Source organism: Dichomitus squalens (genome assembly GCF_000275845.1).
Source record: "Dichomitus squalens LYAD-421 SS1 unplaced genomic scaffold DICSQscaffold_10, whole genome shotgun sequence".
NCBI classification, from domain to species: Eukaryota; Fungi; Basidiomycota; class Agaricomycetes; order Polyporales; family Polyporaceae; genus Dichomitus; species Dichomitus squalens.
Genome location: NW_006766892.1, coordinates 561,790 through 581,119, shown reverse-complemented (window position 1 = coordinate 581,119; position 19,330 = coordinate 561,790). Strand labels below are relative to the sequence as shown.

Here is a 19,330-nt window from a genome sequence, read left to right as displayed (position 1 = left end):
CATTCCACCACGTCCTTTGTGCCCCTTCAGTCTAGACCCGCAGCACCGACAAAGGTACCGGGCCCGCTGCTCGACCCCGCCTCCGGCTGCCCCTCCATCTCAACGTCGTCGACATCGTTCACCGCCTCCGCGCTAGTGAACTTGCTCTTTTTCTTTCGGCTTATTGACGATGGCGGTGGCGACTGCGCCTTCTTCGTTTTCAGGATCTCCATGATCTCTGTGCAATGTCAAGCGTCAGCTAGCAGGGCCGGCAGCCGCAGATCGCCGATGAATTGACTTGCCTGCGTGGGACATCTCCTCGAAGCCCTTGATGCTCCGCTTCATTGTTAGCCACCGCCTCTGCAGCGAGTGCGCGCTCCAGACATTCCAGTTCTCGTCGGGCAGCAGCTTCCAGTCGATCTCTGTGTCGTCTCGCACGTTCATCGAGTCGACCCTGCGAAAGTGGCATGCTTCAGTACCTCGCATAGCGCGCGCTCGGTGGATTACGCACTTGTGCACTAGAATATAAGCGTCCATCGCACTCCAGCGCGGCCGCTCGCCCGTATTCTTGAGCTGAGGAGCCAAAGAATCGGTCCTACAACCGCACCCCTTCAGCGAGACGCAAACGAGCCGTTGCAAGGTCTCATACCATTTGATCCTGCATTGTTGTCGACCCCGCGTACCGCCCATCTTCTGACTCACGACGCCCCAGAAGATGTCGTTGTCCATGTCCTTGCCCTGGCCTACCGTCATCTCCGTCACGATTCTCGTCAGCTCTTCCTCCTCCTCTTTGGACCACGTTCCTGGCAAAGCGAGGGGGTTCGTCAGAGATAAACGCGCGGCCAGTTTGGCCGCATCTACGTACCACTACGCCGGACGTCCCGATCCTGGAGGTGGTTTCGGTACCTATCACGACAGTCCGCGGCCGTCCGCTGAACGATGTCGCTGATCTTTTCCCATTGTTGCCCAAGGTCTTGTACAGACTGGATCAGCAATTCATCCTCAGTTTTTGTCCATGTCCCCTTGCCCGCATACGGATGTCGTGTCCGCCTGACATGATGGTACACGGCGATGATGGGACGCAGCTGCAATGCAGACGCTGGTTTTTCTTGGTCAGCGAGCTTACCCCCCGGTGGAGCCTAGGATGACCTACTGATCTCCGACCAGAACGACTCGTGCCCCTTCTCCCGCCCCACCTTGTTTGAGAACACGATCTGGTCGAGCTCAGCCTGAGAAAGACCCTTCTTCTGCAACCCGACCGCGTCAGTCGTCGTACCGCGGTAGCGGGCCACCCGCATATACTCACGACGCGGTACCGCTCGATCGCAGCGGCCAGCTGCGCCTCCTCCGTCGCAGAGAATTTGCCCTTCTTATACACCAAGCCTTCACGCAACAAAGACCCCATGATCAGCATCCGGTCGCACATGTCACGATGAACTAGCCGAGCGTCTGGGGCCTACTGACCTTCCGTCCGGACCATTTCCGCAAGCTTCGATGCGTTCATCCACACGTTCGCGAGCATATGCGCATGGTCAGGGTTATCCGGTTGAGGCGGGGCAGCCTCCCCTGTCCCCCCTGCCCCGTTCGCTCCCTGCCCCCTGCCTTTCTTCTGCTTCGGGGGCCTGCCCAGAATCGCCTCCGACCGCACCGGCTGCTGCTGCACCGTGGGGGGAGGCGGCTGCTGGGGAACGGGCACGAACATCGGCGGGCCGTTCAGATGGATGTTCGCAGCGGCAGCTGCCTCGCCAAGCGTCTTGAGCACGGTGACAACCTTCGAGATATCGAACTCTTGCAGGCTGCGTAGCAGGTCCTCGCTGGACGCGAAGTTCAAGTCGGGCAGGATGCCCGTCATATCTGGGAACGGTGCTGGGAACGGATGGTGCGGCTGCCCGTGCGCCGGCGGCAGTCCTGAGGGCGGGTGTGGAGGATGACCTGGGGGAGGGCCGGCGTAGGCGTAAGGGTCGAACTCGGGGGGTGGATAGGCCATATACTGCTGCATCGCCTGGTCGAGGGACTGCCCACCCTGAGGTTGCTGCCCGGCGGTCGCCGAGGCCGCCGCAACCACTGCAGAGATAAAGTCCGCGGAAGACGTCGCAAGGTCCATTGGGACCACGCTGCTGCTCGTCGTCGGTACGGGCTGCTGGATCACGGCTTGGGGGATCTCGCCTTGGGTGGGGACAACCTGCGCAGGAGCAAGCGCGTCGGGGGCAGATAGTAGTGATATGGGTTGAGATTGTGACTGGTCCTCGTGCGCACGCTCCTTGCCTTTGCCCTTTTTTTTCTTTTTGGAAGGCGCGGTTGCAGTGATATCCGGACTTGCCCCCGGAGTATCGTTACTTACACCTGCACCCGCGCCTGACACAGCGCCAGGCGTGCGCTCATTGCTCGATCCCGAGGGGGACTCGCTCGTGCTTGCACCCGCCTGCTCCGCACTCGCACTCGCACTCGCGTCACGGTGCTTCGACTTTTTCTTCTTCCTCACGTTGCCAGCGTCCTCCGCCACGGTCCCATCCCCAGCCTCGTCCCGCTGCCGCTTCGACTTCTTCGCCTTGGCCTGAACGGCGGCGGCGTTGGCGGCATTGTTCGCGTCTCCTACAGCCTGCTGGAGTGCCCGTTGGATGTCATCGGATAGTGAGGCGAGCGGGGCGGAGGTGGCGGAGGTCGATGTCATGGAATTGTCAAGGGCGCGTATAGAATGGTGCGCGTGCCGCGACGGTTTAGGGCGGGTCGGGAGGTGAATGAGGGGAGGCAAGTTCGCGTCGAGCGCCCGTGAGTCGTCACGGTGGTGGCTGAGATAAAGTTTCGGCCGAGCATTATATTGAGCGCTCATGCTACAGATGCACAATTGACAATTCCGTCGCTTTCACTACCTTCTCGTTGACTTTATACTTTGCTACGACCCAGCACTCAGCAATACACTCATATATGCTGCCCCTATGCAACACAGTCCAAAATCACACTCTCGAAGGGAGGAGTCTGGAGTAGGTTAAGACTGATGATGGAAAAAGTCGCCCACAACCTCGCTGAGGATCTTGGCAGACTTCTTGAAGGCCTCGTTCTGTGTTTCCAGACGTGGTTTAGCATAGAAAATCGTACTCAGAAATCAAAAGCTGGGTACGTACAGAAGCATAGCTGAAGGAAATCCGGAAGTGACCTTCAACAGGGCTCACTTCGTCTTCGTCGGACGCGAAGAAACGCCCAGGCACTACGAGCACGCCGGCCTTAGCAAGCTTCTTCCAGAGCTTCATCTCCAAAGTATCCTCGTCACCCTCCTTGAAGCCGGGAACGTTGTCCCAGTGGAATTTGAGCCAGAGGAACATGCCTGCAGACGGCGGGACGAAGCTGAAGAGCGGCTTGCCCTGACCAAAGAGCGCCGCCTTCTCCGACATGGCGTCCCCGCGCCTGGCCTTGGCTGACGCCGTGTAGATCACGCAATCCTTCCAAGAGCCGGCCGTGCCCACGGATACTCGCAAGTGGAACTCGCTCTGGAGGGCATCGATGAATGAGTTGCGGCGCGATGTATACTGCGCCGCCAAACCTGACGAGCAGAATGCAGGATGAGGGACACATGATCAACGGGATTGGAACCTGTGTGGGGTCATCAACTTACCCTGCAGCCACCTAGCGTAACCGTCGAACTGCCATGTGGTCAGCAGTTGGGTGATCAGAGACTACGCGAAGGACACAGATCAATTAGTCTTCCCGTGAGCCACGGCATGTCCCACAAGGTTGGCTATCAGTGATATAGAGACGCACCTGACCAAAGCCACATGGGGCCTGGGTAGACGTCTCTCCAATGCGCTCCAGCCGTTCCGCAAAGACAGGATTGCAGGTGAAGAAGCCCAACCTGGAACCGGGAGCTATAGTCTACGGAGTTTGAGGGTCGGCATGGGTTGACAAACACAGACTGTTGAGGTAGCTTCTTCCACCTTACCTTCGAAAACGTGTCCAGGCGTATAACTCGACCTTGGTAGTCAATCCTAACACCAGGGCGAATGTTTGAGTGATAGTGTACACGAGGCCTCATAGATAGCCTACTTGACATAGCTGGGCGCCAGGCTGGTGAGCCATCCTGCGGGATCCGCGAACCCTGCATGCGGGGCTCGTGCTGACTGTGCGGCGTATTTGCCCATTTGGAGGAAGTAGTAAGGGTCATCTTCAACGATTATGATGTCTATTTCCGGTACGTCAGAATGAGGCCCTTCGTCAGTGAGGAACACACCGCTGACCGAACTCGACGCAGATGTCGTAGATCGCCTTCTTTCTCTCAAGCCCCATAGTCTACCGTAAATTCAGTAAATGACCGCGTTCAGATTGCTTCCGATCAACATAGACACAGACCACGCCCGTCGGGTTCTGGCCTATCGGGACCGTGTACATAACATGAGGGCTTAAGGGAAGAGAGATCAGCGGAGTTCGTGACCGAGGGACCCAGTGCGATCGGATCGCCTTCAATGAAACGCGTACCGCTTCGCTCCTCGCGCGGCCTCGTCCCATTCCTCCAGGACCTTCCGAAGCTCGTCGTGGCGCATGCCCTGATCATCCATGGGCACGCCGACAGGGAGCTTGCCAGAAGGCACGCTGCCCGCGAGCGCAGAAGGGTAAGTCCAGTCTTCGGTAATGAACGCTTCGCCTGGGTTGCACAGCAAGCTGAGGCACCTCGACCAGCTGGAATAGAAATACACAGAATTGAGCTGCTACCCTTCTCCGCCGGTAAGGAGATCCATTTAGGGGAGAAGAACGCTGCAGTGGCGCACCACCGCTAGAAATAGTAGGCGCTCATAACACTTACCCATCCGTGTTGCCAGTCTGCACGAGTGCAGTCCAGTCTGCATAGGCAGGCTGGTAAACCTTCTCTACAAATTCGCTGATGAACTTCTGGAGTTGTGGCAGGCCGGTTGCCGTTCCGTACTGCAACGCTACCGTCAGGTTGATGTCGTCCGGCTTGGCTGGGTGCTTCGGAATAGTGATTGGACTAGTTTTCTCCTTGCGAGAGCCGCCGAAGAGCTTCCAAAACCAGGAGATAGACTCTTCATTATCATCGTTTGAAGTCGAGAACGAGGCAGGATGAAGAACTGCACATCATGAGTAGAGTTAATCACTTGATTGGACTGACACAATCAACGCGACAGGTGACACTCACTGTCACCAGAGATGGAGGCGAACGGGAAGTACGCCTCGTTTGGCATGCCTGGAGGATCACGCCATTAACAACAAGCACTACGTCTTCCGAACCGAGGGCACTTCCAAGAGCGCGTACTCACCTCCCGCCAATGAGATAAGGCCCGGGCGTCCGAACTGCCGCGCCAAATCCTTCAATGGGGACGTCTCACGTGCTCGCGAGACATCCGAGAGGTGATGTGCCAGGTCAATGGCCTTGGGTTGCTTCTCGGTGTATTCCATCTTGCTCTGGACGATGGCGACGGTGCGGGGGGGTTCGTAAGTTGGCAGCAAGAGACGACTGTTGACGCGGCCCTCCGAGATACCCCACGGTGAGGCCTGAGACGACCTATGAGTCAGCGGCTACGAATAGATAAGCCAGGACAGAATGACTGGTTTCATGAGGAGCTCCTGGGAACATCTACGCCATGTGCAGGTAAGTACTTATATATATCATACTTACAGTGCTTTGCAAAAAAGATTGCAGTGCGAAGCGCGCAAAATCCTGTTTGTCTCTGTTTGCCCACCCGGGGAAACGCCCGCAATGCCGGGAGCCTCCTTGCAGCATGGTCGATTTTTCAGGTACAAACCTACCAAATATGTTCAGAAAGTTATGTTGCTGAGGCAAAGAACATCGTCGTGCATTTTGGCAGTAGGAAAGCGGGCACGGACTCAAGCACGGCTTTGACGGACGGAGTCCTTGTGAGCGCCCGGTTCCCGAAACAGAAATCCTCGCCGTAGCCGACGGGGGACCAAGCAGGGGCAAACCGGATTGGCGCGCTTCGCACTGCAATCTTTTTTGCAAAGCACTGTAGGTGACAAACAGCATGCGACTACATACGTGCCTAACTATAAGCGGCTCACAGGACCCGGTGATAAGAGATATCGCAACAACAGTTGGGCGCGTTGGTCAAACACAACGTGCGCTCAGCACACACTTTGAATGCGCAGCAGAGGAGATACGTGACCAAGTGCTGGGGATAGGCCCGAGCCTTGTACCAGGTGTATGAGTGGTTTAGACCACACCTATCGATGTGATTCTGATGATAATTGGAGGCTGCGGGTTGCGCGAGAGCTGCGCCGGAGGCAGGTTGGCGACTCAATGCCTGTTCGAGAGAGCAGGCGGCGGCAGAGAGCTCAGAAACGCCAAGAATATAGGAGATGACAGTCAACGCCGAGCTCCGCAAACGTGATGGGCGCATCCGCTCAACTCTCCTGCTGGTGGCCAGATTCAGTCACACCAAATTTTCGCCCCACCGCCCCACGAACGGACGGGCAAAAGGCAGTTCTGAACCTCTTGAGTAACGAATATCGATCAACAGCAGGCTTTGTTAGAGGGCATAGCCGAAGACATATCATCTGTTATGGAGTGCATTCATACAAAATTGGCACCTGACGCAAGATTACTTCAAAATCCAGACAGCCTGTCCGACAGCTTCTGACACATAGCAGCATGCCCGAAGAGCACGTCTAATGATGGACTGAGGAAGTGAAGGTGTCTTTCTGTGCTTATGGTAGACCGAAGACATGCAGGGAACGGTATCAGAGCGTCGTAAACTAACCTGATGTATGTCCTGCATGCTCCAGAACAGGAAGACTATGTACAGATCTACAACATAATAAGTTGGCCGTCATTCCTCGATTTGATGACTGACTCACCAATGGCGCTAACAGCGTCAAGGCCCTAACGACGTCGGGGTGCCCGCCCTTCCATGCATAATACACATACTTCGCGCGCTCGTTACTACGCGTCTTGTTAGGCTGCGCATGCCGCTTCGCAGAAGGCTTCAGGAAATCTGCGGGCTCAATCACTTCATCTCTGAACCCAATCTATGGGTTATCCACGGCACTCACCTTGAGCGAAGTGAATGTTGAACCTAACAAGAAGCGCGATGGATGCGGGTGGGCGGAGTGCGGATGTACACTGGAAGGTCACTCGCAGTGTGACCAAGAGACCGTGCACCCTACAGACAGATCAATGACAAAATGCCAATGAGCACAAGGCTGCCGTAAGGGCTAGCGGCATCGCCGCTGGAAGAGGCGAGGGACATACCTGGACGTGGGGACGCCCTTGGGGAGGCGGTTTGCGCCCGGGGCGGAGTAAATTGTCTTCGAAAGGCTTTTAAAGTCATGTCGGAGATTCGGATCAAGATATATCAGCAGAGTTGGGACGATAGACCGTTTTCACCCTCCGCAATTGTGCAAGACCCGTGCGGAACGATAGGAGCAGGCAAGCGGTTTGAGCTAATGATCAATTAGCATGGATTCGATCCAAGGCAGCGGGTACGAACCTGCTCATTGGGCTAAGAGTCAGTACCTGAGATCCGCGTAGGGCAATAAGCAAGCTCGGATGGAGAGTCGCGGAGGCTCCGCATGCCGCTTCGCAAGGTCGGTTTCGGACATGGAACTTGAAAGCCTGGAACTTGAAAGCCTAGCTGGCCGATGGATTCCAGAACATCCAAGTGAATTGACCGGCTTGGCTCCCCGAGTCGTGGGCAACGCGGGGCATGCCAGGTTGAGGTCTATCGATCTTGTCAGGGCATCTGCCATGCGGCTCCCCGTACTTTGGCAGTGCAGGTGCAGCACAACAATTGTTTCATCGCTGTCGAAACGCAATATGGATGGTACAGTGCGCCGTGCCGCTGGGTACATCGGCTTTGGCGTACCGTACAATACGCTGGTAGTGCAGACATCGCGACGGATGTCGAGGGGAAAGCCGGCAGCCTGAGCTAGCAGTCAATCTTCATGTTGGGATCACCTGATTCAGTAGTAAAGCCGGCCCTGAAGCAGCGCCCCCGATGGCCTCTCCATCGCCCTGGATGATTTATCACCACCGCTCATCTCACTCGTCGCCGGTCCTATCCTTACGAAGGAGGAGGGTTGGAAAGCTGGGTTAGTAGGAAGAGGGAAGAAGCGAGGTATGTGGAGCACACACGCCTGGAGAGCTATCCGTTTATCCCTCTATATTACGTTCAGGCATCTTGCAGAAGTCAGAATGGCGTATCAGTTTAGTAGGAAAGGGTGTTTCAAGTGCGGGAATCGTATGTGGATCTCTTTCGCTCCCGATATGCGCCAATGATAGATACCGTGTCCGACCGTTTGCAGTGGGACACATTGCAGAGAACTGCTCTTCGGAGCAGCGGCTCTGCTATAACTGCCGCCAGCCGGGCCACGAATCGGCGGCTTGCCCGCAGCCCCGCTCGGTTGCTGCTAAGCAGTGCTACTCGTGCGGGGGCGTGGGCCATATCCAAGCTGAGTGTCCTAGTCTTCGGCTGCAGAACTCCGGCCAGAAGTGTTACGTGAGTCTCACCTGGTTGAATACGGTTCTACGCTTGCCTGAGCATGTTTTCTTTTGTCTATCAAGAATTGCGGTCGCTTCGGACACTTCGCGCGATCCTGCCCGAATGGCCCTGGTGGCGCTTTCGCCTCTCGTTTGCCGCCGCCGGGACGCGCGCTGAACACCTCTACCCTTCCCCCGGTCAAGTGCTACCGCTGCGGTGGACCCAACCATATGGCGAGGTACGCATGTCTCAACTTCGTGCGCCACCAACTCCGCACGTCAAGGCTGATGGCATGGCTGTTCCGTACAGGGATTGTCTTGCTGCTCCCGGCACGACCGTCGCAGATACTGGCGCCCCGGTCGGCAACCCCAACAAGAACAAGACCTGCTACAAGTGTCAGCAGGAGGGACATGTAATCAGTTCCGCTCCCTACAGTGCAACCCAGACTGACAGGCAACTCAGATTGCTCGCGACTGCCCCGAGAATGCTGACTATGCGGCTTGAGATCTTTGACATCCCATCTGACCGTCCTGATATCATGCAAGTGTGTAGGATGCTCTGCATTCGAAGTTCGACTTTAGCCGCAAATGTACGACGGCTTGTATCGACATATTTGCTTTATTTATCAGCTGCTACGACCGTCGTCTTGTATCAATATGTCTAGCTGCAATTGATCTGCCCATCTGAGCAAGCGCGCCTTCAACCCAATGCATCGCACTACATACGCACATGCAAAGCGTTTACTCCATGAGGTGTGTGGCACAAGCCTCCAATGTCTAACAGCTTAGGGCAGACCTGTCTGTCGAGAGTGTGTGTGGCAGCTAATCTCCACCCTCGTGGGCACAATCGGACAGACGCATGCGTGTATCTCGTTCATGACTTCTCATGCTTCTAGAGACCCATGGTAGGCGACACGCGGCATTCGCGTGGAATCAAACATGGAACTCAGCCCTCCAATCCCAAAGTTAATCTCTCTGCTGCTTTGATATCACGCTTCGCTATGCGCCCATCTCCCGGATGTCGGCTCCTACTCTCCCCGCCGTTCTCCCCCCGCCGTTCTCCTGGTTTGATGCACTCTGCCATGATGCGCCGAAATGTTTGTGAAAACTGAAGAACTACGCTACTCAGGTTGCCCCGGCATTCTGTGCCTTCGAAAGTGAGGTTCTGTTGTTGCCTTCCTAGCCGACGTCGTGCAGTGTCTTTGAGGGTTCAACCTCCCGGCATATCGAGCCGTTGCAAACGTTCCTGTCGGCACGACCACGAGGGTGTACCAACCTAGACGTCCTAGGTAGCGATTGTTTCGAGGACGGCGTTCGACTACCGGCGAACGACTGCGTCTACCCCTAGTGAGTGTTTTAAGTCGTACGAGCCACTCTTAAGCTTCGGTTTCTCTTTTCCGACCTCGTTGCTTACTAACTTCTGCAGATAGCCGCAAGACGTTGTAGCTTGCTGTGCATGGGCGTGGATGCTCTGGAGCCTCCCCGAACTCTCCTCTTGTCTGCTTCTTTCGCAGGGGTATCGTATAGAAGCGCAGCGTTCCCGGCCATCGCCTTCGCTCGCTCGCTCAAGCAAAACGAAATCATGTACGCACATGATCAACCACTGCGTCCCGGTGATGGAACTCCCCCTTTCACCCCCTATGCGCAGGCTCGCGTTTAATGATCATGCCTGGTCATAAATTGTGAGAAGGTCTCGGAAACGGCCCGCTTGTGCTACAGCTTCCAGAACCTTGAATTGTGAACGTGCCCCATTTCTGTGCCCCCTGGCAGCTTGCGAACTTCCGTGCATCCTCAAAAGATAGCAGATCAGGCGAGAATGGTCCTATGCAGGGGCTTGACTAGTAAACATGCGGTAATACTTGCATACCGGACATGATGATTGAGGTGAGTGGGATCGTCTCCGTCTCGATATGTCACCGCGCGTTTACCAAACACCCTCCAAGAGGTCTAGCCAGGCCTGTTTTGGAAGCCCTCGCAGGTTTTTCTCGAAGGCGCTCACGCTCCGCCCTCCACGACGTCCATTCTGGCGGTGTTCTAATCTTGATAGCTACTGATGGAAATACGTCGTAGGACACATCTCGTTTTGTTCCCGGACCATAGCCGCTTGGCCCATCCTCGCCTGCAGGTTGGCAAACGGACGCCACGTTGACGGGTAGCTCGGGGTGGTCTCGTAGTGCGGGTAGGGTGTCACCCTCTTATCGCCCCAAGCTCCGAGAACGTTTCTGACCGCGAGCTTCCGGAAGACCGCAACGGTTGAATTGGGTGTCCGGAATCAGGCCTTCAGATTTGAGGGACATCGATCAATATGCTGGTTCTGTCATTCAAGTCCACCGGTAGAATGACGCTCGCGACATCGTGACGTCCCGGACGCAAGGCGGATCTGGCCCCTACATAAATGCGCATTGCTCGCTCCAACCCAGCATCAGCAGGTCCCTCCTCCTCCTGCGGTCTTCCTTCAGCCCCTCCGCCAGCCGCCAGGAGGTACATATTCCGTTCCCCTGCCTGATGCACAACCTCTGATTGAACGCCTTACTTACTGTCCGTTCTTCTTACATGGCTTTAGGTCATTTTCTCCTTTTCCAACGGCGGCAGCGCGATTGCGTGCGAGTCTCTAGACACACTAGCTCCCTCACGTTTTTTCGCATTCCATCAGCTTCTTGTAAGGCTGCTCGATGGCCTCGACTGGGGTGAGTCTCTTCTCTCATTCGCCCACCTGCGCCCCTTCTCCCGTCTCAGCACGGCCCGTTTCTGACCGCTTCCTATCTACCTCGATCCACCTTCGTCTGCCTTCTTTAGGGTCAGTCCTGCATCGAGCTCCTCTCTCAGCCATGCAGGGAAGCAGGCATGCGCACAGGCTTGGGCGATCTACTCGTTGTGGAGGTACGCCCGCACCCTTTGACTTCAACACATCCGTCCTCATGCACGTTTTGGATTGGTTGGAGTACAGATGGCATCGACATCTGGCATGTGATGGAATCTTGTTCGACACCAGTCATGCTTGCTCCAGGGCCCGGGTGCAGTTGCAGGTCACGGTTCGCGGCAGTGATGTGCGGTTCGTAATGCACGTCTGTGATTGCTTTGTAGTGTACCGCAGGCGTGACCCTCATATCACGCTCAGCCGATGAATCCGCATTATCATGGAGCCTAACGTAAAATTACTGCATGACCTGTCGCGTGAGCTCACTCATCGCTGTGTGTCATGGGAAGTGGGAACCTTGAAATGTAGGCTTTGAATAGTACAAGGTGCCACCAGCAGGTGTGCCGTAACAGATGCCGGCGTGTATTGGACGCCGAATGCAACATGTCCATCTGTATTTAGTGCGCTTGAAAGCCACCACCGTTGGCAATGCGTGTCATAGGATGACTTTTCGTACTTAGCAATTCATGCGCTCAGCTGTGGAACGTCCGCAAGCCTGTCAGCAGAGCCCCGGACCGAACTGGCCTCCAGATCTTCGGCGCTCAATGGTCGAGTAGTTGGTCGCATGCATGTGGGAAAAACGAGGCCCACGTTGAACGAGGCCTAAGTTCTACGGTCTCCTCACTAACGGCCTCCATCTACCTAGGCTCAATGCGTCCCCAAGGAAGCCCGCCCTGTCTGTACACACCTGTGTGGCACGAGTTAGGTGAGAATTGCTACAAAAACTTCGACTCTATCGGGCTGTATCCGTCCGCTTCGCCGAAGCCACAAAGTACTCGGGCCCCCTCTTTTTGTAGCTTTGCGTGCAACACGGTACACACTCCCCCTTCTAGGCCAAGGACTCGGCTGTGCGCTGCAAGCAGTTTCTTTGGACTATGCGATCACTGACGTCGTGATTACTGGTGCGCCGGACCGCGGCACGTATCCCTTGTCGCTCCAATAGACTACGTACGCGTTCCCTCCACCCCAGGACTTAACCCTCAGATTACTCCCAAGCCCTTTCTGTACTTCGAAAGGTATATGCTGTCTCTATTTCTGCGAAGGCGGTAAGAGCGATCCTCTTCACCGCTCGTCACCTTATGCAGACCCTTCCAGGACGCTCGCGAGGTCATCATGGACAAGATTAGCCATTGGGATCCCATGATCGACTGTTACGTGGAAGAGTTTGCGTGGCGGAGGCGTCGCCAGCGGGCGTACCAAGGTTATACGATGACACTGTCACATCCTGGCACAGCCAGCGCATTCTCGGGCACGCCGTCTGTCCTCCCATGCTCGTCGGGTCTACCGAAATTTGGGCTCTCTGAAGCTCAACTGCGGCGGTTTCGACTGTGACACTGCCTGGGGAAATGTTATCCTTCTTGGTATCTTTCAATCTATGTCACTGAGGTCGTCTAGCTTAACCGTCATATCCAAGATCCAAGCATACGATTGATCATCTCATGGAGAAGATGTATCTCGATGCTGGGATCCGCGCCAACTCCAGTCTCGAGCGGTGGCCTGATGCAGCTCCGAGACTACGTCAAATTTGACAACTTACGCCGTCCACCACGCTGGACGCAAAGGGAGAGGAGTGCCTCATACTCGTCAAGAACGATGCCGCCACCGGCTTCACGGGGACCCCAGATCTGCTATCCCACAGTCCCTGACGCCAACAATGGTATCATCGTCATGCTACACCCTCGACGAGTGTATCAAGAAGACCTTTCCGTCCCGCAACCCGACCCCGACCTTGGTTGTGAGATCGATACACGAAGTAGGGCTTCGCATCGAGACAAATACGGGACGATCGTAACTGTTACGGAGAAAGTACGTGTGGACCGGGATTTGCTCGGGATCCAACGCCGGGTGGCAGATCTGATTACGGAGACGATACGGGTGCACTACGATACTACGATTACGGGACGAACGATCGACAGGAATGCCGGCGCCCTCGGTAGTGTCAAGGCAGGCAAAGAATTGTCTGACTTGAGGCCCACAAGACCGCTAGGTGATCTAGTCGACTCTGGATTGCAAGTAGGCGTCGTATGGGGATTTCCGATGTGGCGCTTTTGGAAGGGCTTATAATCCTCACGGACGTTGTGATGGAGCGGAAGCTAGCTACGGAACCTAGTTTTATTCCAAAGGAATGATCATTCCGGCCAATAGGGTGCCTCGTTGAATAGAAGACAGTGTCCTCAATCAAGTGTCCGATAACAGTACAATGTCCTAACAAGTCTAGGCTTTCCCTTCTCCGTAGATCTCCAAGCATCGTTCCTCGAATGCCTTAACCATCATCTTTGACACTTGACCAAAGAACGTCGCGGATACCGCGGCGTGTACAGGATTCACGAAAGCGAAGGACAAATCTAGGGTGACGAGAGTTGGACTCGCGTCCCCTGCACTCGCCGGCTGAGGTGCTGCGGTAGTTGATTTGAGATGTTCTGCTGGCGAAGGCAAGCCAGCGCCCAGATGCGGTGACTGTGCGGACGCGGGTTGGAACCGCCATATCGTATCCAAGGACTTGAACAAGGGCGTAGAAGATGCCGCGACGGCCTACAACGTACATGCTACGTCAGCAACAGGTCCGTGTATTTTTCCCTCGGCCCGCGCAACACGCAGCTCACCTCCACGGACTCGTATGGCCTACATGTCACCTTGCTGACATAGCTTTCGGTGAACGACATGAAGCCGACCGTTAGTTCGACATCCATGCTAAGACGCCCGTGCGGGTCAGAGGGATGTGGCTCCTTGTTTAGCACACGTGCACTGGTGCAGAACGGCAGGAATCTAGGATACGACGATGCGTCGGCGACGAGTTCGTATAGCTGCTTCTGTGTGTAACTGCGAATAGAGTCCGCGGCCTCAGTCGGAGCGTTCATCCGGAACTCATCTGGGAGCCCCACGTACGGGAATATCTTGCGTTCATGGTATACTTGTGGCCGTGAGCCGTTTCCATCGTGGCCTGCAAGTGGGGCTAGGGATGAGAGGTCCGGTAGTTTGAATATCCGTCTAGTTAGGAAGGGGGTCGCGCCGTGCACGAGACGAGGGAGGAGGGCCATGCTAGGTAGAGTCCATGAGGGTGGACTCAGCGAAGTGGAACCGCGGCACTCACTGGCGGGGGAGGAGACGCTCGCGCGGTGCCCGTATAGTGTCCGGCGACGCAAACTCTGAGTCTGCTGGCGCCCCTTGTTCCCAAGAAATCTTCCTCTGCCCTGCGCTGCCCTTGTCTCCTGCACCATGCACTCTACTTCATCATAGATCTTGTCTGTTGTATCTTCTATACGCTGCGCTTGCGGTTCTCTGTATACATACCGACCAACCAATTGTTCTGGCTTGGTGTCGTCATCGCGTCTGCCAAGGCTAAGACTACCCCGCGTCACCCAGCACGTCTGTAATACCTGCTCTGCTAATATCCGCGCGCCTTCCATCATCCGTTGGAACAACCAAACTCTACGCTTACGATACATGAACACCTCAGATCAATTGAGGGCCCGCCTCTCGAACAGTTCGGACGAGTAAGTGCTCTTGACATCTCTGCATGCTCGCATACCAATCCCCAGCAGTTCACCCCTGCAGGAAGATGCTACAGATAGCGAGCGCGACCTCGCTCCCCTCAATGAAGATGTAGAAGAGGCGATTGAGACACTCGATCCCCGGAACTCTCAGCTCTCGCTTCACTCCGGCGCAGGCAACAGCCTGAATGATCGGCGGCACTCTAAACGGAGAGCCGACTACGATCGCCTCAGCCTCAGCCATCGCGTCAAGTACCTCGTGGATGACACGAAAGAAGCCAAGAAGCTGCGCCAGGTCCTGCATGCTGCGCTCGACCGTCTCGACTCGGAGACGCAGCGGGCGAAAGAGGCCGAACGACGCGCCCTCGAGCTCGCCGAGCGGTTCAAGATCGTGAATGAGGCCCGCTTTGCGACCCAGCAGGAGCTTGACCGCGCACATTCTGAGCTGCGGATGTACAAGGTCCAGCTGGACAATGCGCAGAGGGAAATCCTGCGGGGCTCGGACTTGCTGAAGGATATCGAGCAGCAGCGAGATAGTGCGGAGGCGGCCGCAGCTAGGGCGCGATCCATGGCCCGGAGGCTGAAGGAGGAGCAGCTGATGATGAAGGCGAAGGAGGAGGGTCGCAGAGAAGGATACCAGGAGGGCCTTCGACGGGGTTATCAGCAAGCACGCGGTATGAGCCTCGTCGAAGGCCCTCTCGACATACCACCGGCAGGCTTGGGGCCGTTGGGTAACATCATTGCGGGAACCTCTGGCGAGGGTCAGTCTGCGGCCCACCCCGGGCGCACAGATACCTTGGACGGTTTCTCCATGATGAACCTTTTTACCCCTGCACCGGAGAACGTGCCGCTTGCCTCCGCTTACGATCAGGATGGAGCAGGAGCCCAAGGCTCGCGTTTTCGGGAGATCATGATGACCCCATCAACGCTTCGTTCAGCTCCCTTGCCGAGTGGATCGCAAGCGGGTGGCTCGTCTGGCTGGCCTGCATCGCAGGACGAAGAGATGCGATACATTCGTCCTACATCCATACAGGATGCGCCGCCCTCCTCCGATGGCTATTTCCCTCCGATGGGTCCCGACAGCATGATATCGTTACCTTCTCCTCACCAGATGCACCCGCCTCCGTCTATGGCAACTGCTCCCCTAAGTACGCAATCCGATGATCCTCGATCTGCCGCAGCTCTAAGAGTCGACACTCGTGACTATGCGTATGGTCAGCGGGGGCCACGGGGTTCGCCGCGTTCCGTTGCCGAGTCACTTCCATCGACAACTATATCCCAATTTGAACTCGTCAGCTCGCCGAAGACTGCTACACGCGGCCTCCGCGAGCGTAGCTCAGGGCTGAGCGCCATCCCAGAAGTTTCAAGTTCTATGGAGTTTAGCCCCGGTACGGAGGGGCGCGTGCTGAGCTCTATTATGCCGGAACCCCTCAATTTCCCAGTAGCGGAGGACGCCCCAGGGACCGATATACCAGATATGCATCGCACTCGTAGCCGGGAGCTAAACCAGCGGATTGGTAGTGACCCGCGGTACTCAGACCCAGAGCAGATGGACCAGTGGCGACGATCGACGGCGAGCCAGGTCAGTGGTTCTACTCGGCACCTACTCCGAGTTTGATACTCACTTGTTCTTTCAGAGCCATCCATCGTCATCCCGGGAGAGGTTGTATACACCCGATAGACCGGCGCATATCAGCACTCCATCGCCTCTCGGCGACCCGCGAAATGTGCCCACTGTGCCGGTTACCCCTTCACCTCGCTCGCATCGTCGCTCGCATTCCGCCCAATCTCCGCCGTCGGAGGGTCACTCGTCGTATCTAGGCGCAGAGTCCCACCGTCGAACTGAGTCCTCTACGCCCATTAGCATTCAGATTGAGCCGCCGGTGAGTCTTCCTGTCCGTTCTTGTGGGCGTGAAGTAGCGGGCTGCGGAATTCGAACTGAACAAAAATGTTCCTTAACCCTCACAGTCCGGCCCTGGCTCGAACGTACTGTCGCCTACTTCCCATTACCCTGGTATGCTATCACCGGACACCTCCCGCCAGGAGCTACCTCAGGCGCCTAGTACCCCCACGCCTGTTCGACCACACTCGGCGGCTGCTGGCTATGGCGGCAATTCTCTCTATTCTTATGGAGCGCCACCACTTCGTTCCCAATCCCCGTACCGCTACATCCCTCCCCCTTCCCACACCCCAGTCGCTGGCTCGTCGACTAGGGCCACTCCGGACCCTGGGCGCAGCTACCCAGTTCGCTCTGGGACGGCACAGAGCCCTTCTTTCAGCAGTCTCGGCACGCCGGAATCACGCTCAGGTTCTATCAATTTCGGTGCAATGGGTGGCTACCCGAATCGCTCTAGATCGCCATCAGGGCGTCCACAGTCAGCACACCCAAGCGAGCGACCTCCGTCTGCGCGCCCCATCACTCCGAGTCAAGCCGTCCCCATGGCAGGGTATCCTGATGTTAACCCTCCTGTACCGAGGGTATTGCGGTCACCGTCCCGACCGTCGTCCCGCCAGTCATTCTCCCAAGAGGGTGGTGCTTCGGCAGCTCGCCCGGCTTCTCGCGCGTCCGCTGGTGATCATCAACGGAGTCTGAGCCTCCATGCGGGTTCGACCCCAGCCATGTTCGGGCGGCCGCTCTCAGGCTCGCCTCAAATCCACAGGATATCGTCGGTTGGCTCAATCAACAGCGAGACTTCACGCAAGTCGGGAGGATTTCAGCACTACGATCCTACTGGCTATGTTGACCCGGCATTCCTTGCTAGCACGGAGGATCTGAGGAGCATGGCTAGTCCAAACACCGCGGCAAACACCATGGCGAACACGCGCGGGAGCACGGTGTACGCTGCTGGTCCGTCTAAACTCCGCAGCTCGTCGCCGTCGATGTCGTACGCTAGTTTCCGGAGCTAATGGCGGGCCCGCCTTTGTGGTCCGCAGATCTTGGACTTGGTGATCGTGATCGATGAGTCCATGGTATATATGTGATGCTAACGATATATAGTTGGGTACTGCTGAGCGCTGACCTTGGTCCGGAATGCTTGTTGTATGCATATTTACTCCGCGGACTTTTTCACGATAGGTTAGTGTATCTTACGATCCGATACGTCGATGATGCTCCAGGGGTGTTCCGCCATATCTTTGCTCATACCGTACGCATGCTTGTTTGTAATGACAACGACCATTGTTGATGGTAATCTCGCAAGCCGTCCGGAAGGAGTCATGGTTATACTTATGCACTATGTGGTCCGTCTTCCCAGGGCCCTCGTAACGGACATAGGCATCCAGGTGAGCTCTTCAGTCCGAGGCCCATACCTGACAGCAAGTTGTTGACCACTATAGGAATGATGGGAAGCCCACTTTACAAGAACGTCAACATGCGGTCCTCTCTGCCCGAGCTGTCTCCTTGCCATGCTTGAACCACGTTTAGGGCTCTCCGTGATTGGCGATGGACACATAGTGGACAACAACATGCCGACGGAAACCAACCGGTCATATTGAAACCCCGTTTCCTGTACAGATTGCTCCCGCTCGGGAGCTCCGCTTGTGCCATCGATGGTCATCGGTGCGACGTCCCGCTGACGGGGAGCATCTTGAGGCGTCTTGCCTATTGGCTGCCTCCGATGTCCGCTCAATTCTTTCCCTTACTCACCAGGACAGAACGTACTTATTAGCCCCCGAACCTGCTCATAAGCAGAGGCACGTTCTTCGGCTTCCATACCCATTCGTTGTCGCCACTCCCTATCGCGTTAACACGATGTCACCACCAGGGAGAGCTTGCATTGGGCGTCCATAGTACCAAATCCATATCGTTCATAGGCAGGTAAGGTCATGGAGCTTGCTCTCCGAACTGTCATTCTTTGGCATTTTCATAACTTGGAACCCCAAGAACAGCCTCACTCAGCAACGTGTTTACTCCTTGTATTCCGCTTATCGCGTGCCCACATGCCACAGAGGAGCGCCTTGCGGCTGTTTTGCGGACATCAGTGGGGCGTGTTTCTCCGGTATGCATGACACAACACCCAACTTCTCCATCTGCTGTCTCAAGTATGTCAGTACGAACATTGCCTTGCGGTCCGGCACCTGTGTGTCTCGTGGTCCCACGTAAGTATAGTGGACGAGCTGCATCATAGCGCTAAGTATATCCTCCTAATCTCTGAAGAAGATTCTGACGCTATCACGACCTGGCGGAGTTCTTTCTAAATCTGGTTATCTTCCCGGCGCTTGGGAGTGATGCCGTACATCCTGGCGATGGTGTTTCCATCAGGACTCTGCACTGTCCTGGGTCAACGCCTGTTGTACGCACGCAACATGTTGTTAAGACGGTCATCGTAGTACCGGCAACACTTTGTTCGGAATCAAGCACGTGAAATACGAAATGATATTGCGCAAACGCTCTAATAGCCATGTCGACAGCACCGTACTTGTGCGGCCACCATCGTAGCTCATGACGAGCTCTGATGCGCACGGCCACTATCAGCCACTGTTTATCAAGCTCGGCTTGTACAG

The 19,330-nt window shown here is 56.0% G+C and overlaps 4 protein-coding genes across 4 annotated transcripts; 1 reads left to right on the top strand and 3 right to left on the bottom strand.

The window, feature by feature from the left end:
- On the bottom strand, window positions 1–2,729 carry DICSQDRAFT_135880 (uncharacterized protein). Its single transcript, XM_007364947.1, has 8 exons — window positions 1,444–2,729; window positions 1,286–1,362; window positions 1,133–1,226; window positions 845–1,078; window positions 629–782; window positions 491–574; window positions 282–433; window positions 1–217 (listed from the first exon to the last, which is right to left on the bottom strand). The coding sequence occupies exons 1-8, from the start codon at window positions 1,457–1,459 to the stop codon at window positions 27–29; spliced, it is 1,002 nt and encodes a 333-aa protein (XP_007365009.1). The 5' UTR covers window positions 1,460–2,729; the 3' UTR covers window positions 1–26.
- A 38-nt stretch (window positions 2,730–2,767) lies between these two features.
- DICSQDRAFT_135879 (PLP-dependent transferase) lies at window positions 2,768–5,528 on the bottom strand. Its single transcript, XM_007364946.1, has 12 exons — window positions 5,244–5,528; window positions 5,123–5,170; window positions 4,772–5,054; window positions 4,447–4,647; window positions 4,321–4,369; window positions 4,209–4,260; window positions 4,018–4,153; window positions 3,914–3,959; window positions 3,736–3,846; window positions 3,590–3,650; window positions 3,102–3,517; window positions 2,768–3,037 (listed from the first exon to the last, which is right to left on the bottom strand). Exons 1-12 carry the CDS (start codon window positions 5,380–5,382, stop codon window positions 2,966–2,968), a joined length of 1,614 nt encoding a protein of 537 aa, XP_007365008.1. The 5' UTR covers window positions 5,383–5,528; the 3' UTR covers window positions 2,768–2,965.
- A 7,971-nt stretch (window positions 5,529–13,499) lies between these two features.
- DICSQDRAFT_104671 (uncharacterized protein) lies at window positions 13,500–14,374 on the bottom strand (the record flags this gene model as incomplete). Its single annotated transcript, XM_007364945.1, has 3 exons — window positions 13,500–13,868; window positions 13,940–14,156; window positions 14,223–14,374. The coding sequence occupies 3 exons, from the start codon at window positions 14,372–14,374 to the stop codon at window positions 13,551–13,553; spliced, it is 687 nt and encodes a 228-aa protein (XP_007365007.1). The 3' UTR covers window positions 13,500–13,550.
- Window positions 14,375–14,537: 163 nt separating this feature from the next.
- On the top strand, window positions 14,538–17,997 carry DICSQDRAFT_154683 (uncharacterized protein). Its single transcript, XM_007364944.1, has 4 exons — window positions 14,538–14,830; window positions 14,879–16,409; window positions 16,465–16,710; window positions 16,796–17,997. Exons 1-4 carry the CDS (start codon window positions 14,781–14,783, stop codon window positions 17,732–17,734), a joined length of 2,766 nt encoding a protein of 921 aa, XP_007365006.1. The 5' UTR covers window positions 14,538–14,780; the 3' UTR covers window positions 17,735–17,997.
- Window positions 17,998–19,330: the final 1,333 nt, after the last annotated feature.